The following is a 10,626-nucleotide window of genomic DNA, read 5'->3' on the forward strand; positions in this document are numbered from 1 at the left end:
GACTGCCTTCATCTTCTACCTCCAAGACGCAAAGTGCAGATCTCTGGTGCCACATAAAGACCTGTGAAGTCATTGTGAGAAAGTGCCCTTTGCATAAGAAAAAGTTATGGATGCCCCAGTGCTGGTCGAGTCAACCTTTGCATTTACTGCAGACACTGATTCTACATGTCCGTGTTCCTATCCCCAGAGCTGTATTTAGGCAGTAACTTGGAATGAGGTAGGGAAATAGATTAAACCCAACAGAGAAGGTGAGAAAAGGTGAGTGAAAATGGAACTAAGCCTCTCTGTTGCTTTAAGAATTGGGAAGTTAAATTATTTTCAGTTGCGATTGTTTTTGAAATAAAAAGGTTGTATTTGTTTGCATATATGGTGAATTGTCTGAAGGAACAGACTATGGAAGTTTATCAAATAGAAGAACTAAACTTAATTACTGATTAGAGATGTCAACAAGTCATTCCTAGACATTTCATTCTATGTAGTACATTCGTCACACGTCTCTATGCTCATATGAAAACAACTTAAATATGCATGTTTGGTGATAATAAAATGTTTTTTATGTATATATGTAAAAGTATTAGATTAAGTGTTTCTATGCTATTCCTTTGGTTCTGTAATGTCTGTGAAATATTGTTGTCTATGTAGAAACTCATTGTCAGTATTTATAGTTTTTAAATGCTCATTTTCTCCTGTATTACAGAAATATCTAAAATATGCACTGAGTATTGAAAATGCTTTGTGAAATTTACTACAGGGAAATTCCATTTTGTGAATGTTGTGTCAATGCATCTTGTTTTTTACTTTATTGTTAACAAGAAATGATGATCTTTCATTTGAATACAAATACCAACATGAAGAAGACAAAGTTGAAGGAAAACTGAATGTTTACTTAATTGATGAACTAGGGAAATGACGAGTTATGTGTGTGTGTGTGTGTGTGTGTGTGTGTGTGTGATTGCACTGAGGTCATGTGTAAAGTACACTAGGTCCCACCCTTCTACCCTTGCACACAATCATGAATGGACTCTTGTATGAACAGTGTTGGTGACCTGCTCAGATGCTCTTTACCTGCTGGGGCTCCAATCCAAACCCTGCTTGTTATGAGTGTGGGCTCCAAGGTTCACAGCCATTCCCTTCTTGAGACAATTGCCCTCACCTGCAAAGGAGCTATAGTGCCAGGTGGTCTGGGGAACATGGTGGGTGCAGCTCAAGCCAGTGACAGACTTATGGGATGTACAAAAGGCTGCCAATGCCAAGGCAGGACTAAATCTGATGCAATTCATGTTCCAGAGCCATGGTGTCCAATAGTGTAGTAAGTAGCCACATAAGGGATTTAAATTTAAATTCATTACAATGAAAAACATGTGAAGTTCAGTTTCTTAGCTGGGAAATTTTAAATGCTCAGGCAGTGACAAGTGGAGGGTGGGTATAGTATTGGACAGTGAGGACAGAGTATTTCTACCATCACAGATGGATGGTTCTGCTGGAGACTTCTGGCCAGCTTCTCATGGGATCAGGCTCCTGCTCTGTTCCACTGGAGACCACATCCTTGCTTAGCAACATTCTCTGCTGTCTTCCTTCCCTCACCCTGTTTATCCCGAGAGCATTCCCTGAATAAACAACCTGCAGTGGAAATCCTACTTCATCATCTTCTTCCATAGAACCTGCCCTACAGCCCTGTCAGTGTTTATCACATCTGTCATTTCCTATGTGGTGATGGCTGTATCCCTTCATTTGCTCAAACTCACTCGTCATCGGGGGCCTGTTCTCATATGTCTGAGGTCAGCTCAGACCCATGGGACAGAAGCATCAAGAAAGCAATAGCGATTCAGTCATAGAACTAAGGCTGAAGAAATCTTGCCCACACTTTTCCAGGATTCATTCAAGAACTGGATAGGGCAGAGTATGTATGTGAAATATATCAGTGAGTGTTATATATTTTAAATATGTTAAGTGTAGTCATTATCTTGAGATATTTTGTCTTTAAAATATGTAGTGTGCATACTGAGCATCTAGTTTGTGGAAATATGGATTCTTGCACTGAAATTTTTAGAATTTTGTGTCAATATTGAACGGTTATGGTAATCACTGCATCTCCTTGTGTGTGTCAGGAGTAAGCATTTAACCTCTTTTATTTGTTGCCTGTTCTTTGTTTTTTAAAATTATTTATTTTTAAATTTACATCCAAGTCAATTAGCACATGGTGCAACAATGATTTCAGGAGTAGATTCCTTAATCCCCTTACCCATTTAGCCCATCCTCCCTCCCACAACCCCACCAGCAACCCTCTCTTTGTTTTCTATACTTAAGGGTCTCTTATGTTTTGTTCCCCTCCTTGTTTTTATATTATTTTTGGTTCCTTCATGTTCATCTATTTTATATTGTAAAGTCCTCATATGAGTGAAGTCATATGATATTTGTCTTTCTCTAATCCCGCTTAGCATAATACCCTCTAGTTCTGACCACATAGTTGCAAATGGCAAGATTTCATTCTTTTTGATTGCTGAGTAATACTCCATTGTATATATATACCTCTTCTTTTTATCCATTCATCCATCGATGGACATTTGGGCTTTTTCCATACTTTGGTTATTGTTGATAGTGCTGCTATAAACATTGGGGTTCATGTGCCCCTTCAAAACAGCATACCTGTATCCCTTGGATAAATACCTAGTAGTGCAGTTGCTGGGTCATAGGGCCATTCTATTTTTAATTTTTGGAGAAGACTCCACACTGTTTTCCAGAGTGGCTACACCAGTTTACATTCCCACCATCAGTGCAAAAGAGATACTTTTTCTCTGCATCCTCGCCAACATCTGTTGTTGCCTGAGTTGATAATGTTAGCCATTTTAACAGGAGTAAGGTGGTATATCATTGTGTTTTTGATTTATATTTCCCCGATGATGAGTGCTGTTGAGCTTTTCTTCATGTATTGGTTGCCATCTCGATGTCTTCTTTGGAGAAGTGTCTATTCATGTCTTTTGTCCATTTCTTCACTGGATTCTTTGTGATTTTTTTGGGTGTTGAATTTGGTAAGTTCTTTAAACCATTATCTGATATGTCGTTTGCAAATATATTTTTCCATTCCATTGGTTGCCCTTTAGTTTTGCTGATTGTTTCCTTCGCTGTACAGAAGTTTTTATTTTGATGAGGTCCCAATAGTTCATTTTTGCTTTGGTTTCCCTTGCCTCTGGAGATGTGTTGAGTAAGAAGGTGCTGCAGCCGATGTCAAAGAGGTTGTTGCCTGCTTTCTTCTTGAGGATTTTGATGGCTTCCTATCTTACATTTAGGTCTTTCCTCCATTTTGAGTTTATTTTTGTGTATGGTATAAGAAAGTGGTCCAGTTTTCCCAGCACCACTTGCTGAAGAGATTGTCTTTATTCCATTGGACATTCTTTCCTGCTTTGTCAAAGATTAGTTGGCCATACATTTGTGGGTTCATTTCTGGGTTCTCTATTCTGTTCCATTGATCTGAGTGTCTGTCTTTTGCCAGTATCATACTGTCTTGATGATTACAGCTTTGTAATACAGCTTGAATTCTGGGATTGTGATGCCTCCTGCTTTGGTTTCCTTTTTCAAGACTGCTTTGGCTGTTCGGGGTCCTTTATGGGTCCATACAAATTTTAGGATTGTTTATTCTAGCTCTGTCAAGAATGCTGGTGTATTTTGATAGGTATTGCATTGAATACGTAGATTGCTTTGGCTACCATTGACATTTTAACAATATCTGTTTTTCCTATCCAAGAGTATGGAATCTTTTTCCATTTTTTGTGTCTTCTTCAATTTCTTTCATAAGTTTTCTATAATTTTCAATGTATAGATTTTTCACCTCTTTGGTTAGATTTATTCCTAGGTATTTTATGTTTTTTTTGGGTGCAATTGTAAATGGGATTGATTCTTTGATTTCTCTTTCTGTTGCTTCATCATTGATGTATCCGAATGCGACTGATTTCCGTGCATTGGTTTTATATCCTGCAACTTTGCTGAATTCATGGATTAGTTCTAGCCATTTTTTTGTGGAATCTCCTGGGTTTTCCATATAGAGTATCATGTTATGTGCAAAGAGTGAAAGTTTTTGACCTCCTCCTGATGATGTCTGTTCTCTTAATTATTATTGTAAAATTGAGTTTTGTGGGATGTCATTTGCCATTATATCCCCTTTTTGATGGTTATCATACATAATGTATGCTTTTTTCAAGTATTTTTTTCTGTATGTGAAGTAATAATTTATTTGTGATTTTTAAAACTGGACTTTTCTGTATCATATCATCATATATCATATCATATCATATCAGTTGTGTTCCACATAATATAAGTTCACACACACACATAATCCCATAAAATAGCAAATCACTTTACAAGTCATCTCACCAGCATTTTATTTTTTCTCAACTGCCTTCTTAGTCCTTATTGATATAATATTGTTTAAATATATCATTATTTTATTCTAATGTTGCATTATTATATTGGTGTTTTCCTTGGATGAGTTAGCATTTTATGTTTGTGCTCCTTCACATTGGTGGGTACTTCCCCTACTAGACACATTTTAAAATTTGTCAGGAATCTATCTCTGGTAAATGTATCTATATTCATGCTTGTCTGCAAGAGTTGGAACCATGGTTTGCTTTCATTGTTCTTCTGAGCAGGTGTGAGTCAGATGATGTTCCCTTGTGTTGCACATTTAGATTGTCTCAAACACCTGTGTAATTAATTCTATTAGGAAATTTTTGTGCATAGATTTTGTTTATCAAATGTCATTGATATCACTGATCACATCTTTGTAGGAAAAGGAGGTGTAAAATAGTGTCAAATACCACATCCTTTTCTCAATATTTATGACTATTTGTTTTATGCCAGTTTTGTACCAATTTCTTTCACCCATCAGTGGGTCTAACCCCAATCATGATTCAGATTTTAAAAGTCTTAGAAGAATCAACAATGTGCTGTATGCCCAACCATTTGAATGTGATAGAACTGAAATCCTCATTTTCTGATGCCTCTTTGGTCAGCGGATAACTATTCTTCTTCTTCAGTAGTAAGCATTGGATGAAAATGGTCATCACCTAGCCTTATATTTGGCAATGTATTTGGTCCAGTGTCACTAACTCTGCAAGGTAGCTTCCAGAAAGGTAATAATTAACCTAGTATTGATGGATGTCTGAGATTTTGTGTAATACGAAAATCATTTTTTGTTTATGCCTTCCCTTGTATACATTAAGTATTGCATTATAGCGCTTTGACCTGCCATTGCTTTGAGAGTGCTTCTGTCTTTAGCTCTGTGTGTTTTCTATTGCTTATTTTATCATAGGAAGTGTATGTACATAACTACATGGTTGGATAACTTTTTAAAATGTTTTTTGTGACTAGAATGTTGATAGGGAATAATCCAACTTATTTCAGGAATTTTACAGACACTAGTTGGTGTAATGTATGTAACAGAAATCTGTAGAAGGAAGAGGAAAATATTGATGACTGGGTTTTTGAGTTCTGAATCCAACTGACTTGACACAGCCAAATGAATTTTTGGAGTTCCTGTTAAAATGGTATGGTAATTTTAAGCATCTTTAGGGAAAAAGTTAACACTGTGATTGAATGGTGGTATTCTGGTTCTCTCTGATTATTTGTTTTACTACCACAGGAAAAAAACACCAATGTGTGTTTATTTGCAGATCTAGTCATGAAATTTTGAATGTAATTGAATTTTTTGTATAAGTACATTGTAGGTCATAAATTCCTACATCTGGATGCATTTGGAGATTATGTTGTATTATAAAGTACTGCATGTGAGTTGTGTGCAAATCCAGTTGTGTGGAATTATGAGATACATATTTAAAATAATGACTCTCTTTCTGTCTCCATCTCTTTCCTATTCTTTCTGATTTCATGCCCTCTTTTTCCTCATCCTGTTTTTCTCTAAATGTACCTACATATTCAAAGTACTTTAAATCCTATTTAAGATCAGACTGAAAGAACTTTTGTACCTATGACTGATGGAAACACAAGGTCCATTATTTGATTTTCTATTACATATTAATGATTTACTTTTTTGATAGTGTGGAACTATATTAGTATAAGCAATGTCAGTTTCAATGAGTACATAATTTATTCAAATAGTTATTGATATAATCCAATGGCCATGTCTTTTAACATGATACATCCACCCCTGCTAACTTTCTATTATTTAGAACATTTCTTTAAAAATTGCTAAATACTTGCTGTTGACAGAAAACATGTGGTAAGAAAGGATGGACCCGAAAAATGGAAGTTCTTTCACTGGCTTTATCCTGCTGAGTTTCTCTGACCGGCCTCAGCTGGAGCGAGTCCTCTTTGTGGTTCTTCTGATCTTCTATCTGCTCACCCTGCTGGGAAACACAAGCATCATTGCGTTGTCCCGCCTGGACCCACACCTGCAGACTCCCATGTACTTTTTCCTGTCCAACCTAAGCTTTCTGGACCTGTGTTACACGACCAGCACTGTTCCTCAGCTGCTGGTCCATCTCAGGGGACCAGACAAGTCTATCTCCTTTGCTGCCTGTGTAGCTCAGCTGTTCATCGCTCTAGGGTTGGGGGGCACAGAATGCATTCTCTTAGGGGTGATGGCATTTGACCGCTACGCAGCCATCTGCAGGCCCCTGCACTACACAGTGATCATGCATCCCCGTCTCTGTGTCCTGATGGCTTCTGCATCATGGTTCATTGGTTTTGCCAACTCCTCATTGCAGACGGTGCTCATCTTCCTTGTACCACTTTGTGGGAGAAATAAAATAGACCACTTCTTTTGTGATGTCGCCCCACTGCTCAAGCTTGCCTGTGTTGACACCACTGTGAATGAGTCTGAGCTCTTCTTTGTCGGTGTGATCATTCTGCTCATACCTATGGCATTAATCACATTCTCTTATGGTCAGATTGTCAGGGTGGTCTTAAGAATAAAGTCAATTGCGGGACAGAGGAAAGTGTTTGGGACATGTGGATCCCACCTTACAGTGGTCTCCCTGTTCTATGGCACGGCCATCTATGCTTACCTCCTGCCCAGCAACAACCACTCCCAGGATCAGGGCAGGTTCATTTCTCTCTTCTACACCATCATCACCCCCATGGCCAACCCCTTCATCTATACACTGAGGAACAAGGATGTGATGAGTGCAATGAAGAATGTGCTTTATGGGGGCTGTGACTCCAGATGACTGGGGTTGGAAGACCCTGTGATAGAAGTCTTTGAATTCAGACCCTTTAAGGTGTTTGTGTCCAGCACATGTCCTCCAATATTTCCCCTAATGACTCTCACGGAAATTTTCTTACCGTATTCTTTTATGCAAGTGAGCATTCCAAGTCTAAGTTCATGGATTCATTCCAACCTCCAGAGATGCTGGTTTAGTGTTTCTACAGAATTTGCATCATATTCATTTTTTAGAAAGCTCCACAGGTTTTTCTTGTTTCACCCCCTCTTGGGAATAGTATTCCATTTCTAATTGTAAAAAAAATATGCACATACTATAAAGGCATACTGAAAAAAAGAATAGCAACAACTATAATAGTGTAGGAAATATTAGCATTTCAGCATTTTCTAGCAATTTCTGGAGGCATATCACTTATTCTTGCAATTTGATCATGGCTCTATTAAATGGTCCATAGGTTGACGGTATCACAGCTTTTTCCCAGAATTAGTATATAACTTGGGAAAGAAAAATTTTAGCTCAGAGAAAATCCTGGTAACATCAATCCTGATGAATTCATTCAGATATTAGGCCCTAGTGTGACCATAGCAGTGTGACAGTAATTTAATGTAGCCTTCATGTCACAGAGGGAGATGGTGTAATGCAGTCATCCCAGGGACAATGGGAGCATGAGGTAGCAATACAGCAGGTGGTGCTTATGTGTAATTTTGGGCATAGTCACTGAAACACCCATGTGAGTGTGCAACTTGCTTATTTTAAGTTTGTGAACCCTCCCATTCATTAAACTTGTCTTTGGAGGACATCAAATGACACAAGTCCTAATTTACATTTTTTTTTTTACCTATAATAATGCAGCAAAAGTTTCAAAGGGTAAAATATATTTATTTATTTATTTATTTTTAAATGTTTGTTTATTTTTGAGAGAGAGAAGGACAGAGTGTGAGTGGGGGAGGGCAGAGAGAGAGGGAGAGAGAATCCGAAGCAGGCTCCAGGCTCTGAGCTGTCAGCCTAGAGGCTGACACAGGGCTCAAACTCAAGAACCGACAGACCTGACCTGAGCTGAAGTCAGATGCCCAACTGACAGAGCCACCCAGGTGCCCCTCAAAGGGTAAAATATATTTAGATACTCACTTCATACCATTTTATAAATTCTTTGATTGAGGCCTGAAGTAACCAAGGCTTTTGTATCTCACATCTGCCAAAAGTCCCATACAATTTGATTGCAGGGAAATATTACAAAACAATAAAGAATGACCTCTATTTTCCAGGAAATCCCATGTTCTTGGAGCTCATTTAGATTCACCAGGAGAAAATTTAAGAAAGAAATGTATATTAATCATTAAAAATCTCAATATGTCTGAGGTTTACAAATAGTCGTCTCATTATGAAATAGCTGTAATCCATTCTAAATTATAAGTAATAAATAGAAACTTTTCATAACAAGTGAGTGTGACATTGTAGCCTTTAGGTCTCAACTCAAGCTCCCTTTGTATATACATATGTTGTGGGGTATGGATCTGGTTTTTTTTGTATGTATTTATTGTCATGAACAGTGTATTTTCCCATGAAAGCTGGAGCTTTGACAATGCCACCATCAAAGAAAGGTTTATGATACTTGGTAGGTTTTCCCAGTGTGTAGCCCAGTGTAGGTAAATGTATTTGTGTCCTCAATGGGACACATATCCATAACAATCACACTGTTTCCTCTCCTGACAGCTAACTGGCATCCTCCTGGGTCTTGAACCCCCTGAGCTGCTCATGCTCCTGACACGTGATCTTGGAACAGGAACAGCATTAGGCAGGCTGGAAATGTCAGCTCAGGAAGATTCTCACATGTCATGGTTCTGTCTGTATTCCTAACAGCATCATAGTATTCACAGTTGACATCAACACCTGGGATATATTTTTACACCATAGTAATGCTGAATGAACACCAGCCTAAAAACAGTTTTATAAAACTGTTTATCCCTGATGCTGACAAATTTCCTGCTCTCTCTTATGTTTCAACCACATCCTGACAGTTATACCAAACGGCCACTGTATAATCCCTGAAATGAACTTTCTGTGGTGTGAAAACCCTCAAGGACTCTTTTAAATATTTTTAAAATTTTTATTATTTTTGAGAGAGAGACAGAGAGAGAGCATGATCGGGGGAGGGGCAGAGAGAATGGGACACATAGAACCAGAAGCAGGCTTCAGGCTCCAAGCTGTCAGCACAGAACCTGACACGGGTGGGGGGGGGGGGGGCTTGAGCCCATGAACCATGAGATCAAGACGTAAGCTGACGTCAGATGCTTAACTGACTGAGCCACCCAGGTGCCACCCTCCACCAGTGTCTACTTTATCCATTCATCCGTTGATGGACATTTGGGTTTTTTCCATAATTTGGCTATTGTTGATAGCACTGCTATAAACATTGGGGTAAATGTGCCCCTAAGAATCAGCACTCCTTTATCCACTGGGTAAATTCCTACTAGTGCTATTGCTGGTTCATAGGGTAATTCTATTTTTAATTTTTTTGAGGAAGCTCCATACTGTTTTCCAGGGTGGCTGCACTAGTTTGCATTCCCACCAGCAGTACAAGAGGGTTCCCCTTCCTCCATATCCTCGCCAACATCTTTTGTTTCCTCAGTTGTTAATGTTAGCCACTCTGACAATTGTGAGGTGGTATCTCATTGTGGTTTTGATTTGTATTTCCCTGATGGTGAGTGATGTTGAGCATTTTTTCATGTGTCTGTTAGCCATCTGGATGTTCTCTTTGGAAAGTGTCTATTCATGTCTTCTGCCCATTTCTTCACTGGATTATTAGTTTTCTGGGTGTTGAGTTTGGTAAGCTCTTTGTAGATTTTGGATACTAACCCTTTATCTGATATGTCATTTGCAAATATCCTCTCCCACTCCGTCAGTTGCCTTTTAGTTTTGTTGATTGTTTCCTTTGTAGTATAGAAGCTTTTTATCTTGATGAGGTCCCAATAGTTCATGTTTGCTGTTATTTCCCTTGCCTTAAGAGGCATGTCAAGTAAGAAGTTGCTATGGCTGAGGTCAAAGAGGTTGTTGCCTATTTTCTCCTATAGGATTGTGATGGTTTCCTGTCTCACATTTAGCCCTTTTTTCCATTTTGAATTTATTTTTGTGTATGGTATAAGAAAGTGGCCCAGGTTCATTCTTCTGCATGTTGCTCTCCAGTTCTCTGAGCACCATTTTTTAAAAGAGACTGTCTTTTTTCCATCGGATATTCTTTCCTGCTTTTTTCGAAGAGTAGGTGGCAATACATTTGTGGGTCCAATTCTGGGTTATATATTCTATTCCATTGGTTTATGTGTCTGTTTTCATGCCAATACCATGGTGTCTTGATGATCACAGCTTTGTAGTACAGGCTGAAGTCCAGGATTGTGATACCTCCAGCTTTGGTTTTCTTTTTCAACTTGACTTTGACTATTCGGGGTCTTTTGTG

General features: G+C 38.4%; 1 protein-coding gene across 1 annotated transcript; it reads left to right on the forward strand.

The window, feature by feature from the left end:
* The first annotated feature begins 6,242 nt into the window (after window positions 1-6,242).
* LOC131513393 (putative olfactory receptor 2B8) lies at window positions 6,243-7,181 on the forward strand. The gene has a single exon (XM_058732578.1). The coding sequence runs from the start codon at window positions 6,243-6,245 to the stop codon at window positions 7,179-7,181; it is 939 nt and encodes a 312-aa protein (XP_058588561.1).
* Window positions 7,182-10,626: the final 3,445 nt, after the last annotated feature.

Source organism: Neofelis nebulosa, chromosome 6, assembly GCF_028018385.1.
Source record: "Neofelis nebulosa isolate mNeoNeb1 chromosome 6, mNeoNeb1.pri, whole genome shotgun sequence".
NCBI classification, from domain to species: Eukaryota; Metazoa; Chordata; class Mammalia; order Carnivora; family Felidae; genus Neofelis; species Neofelis nebulosa.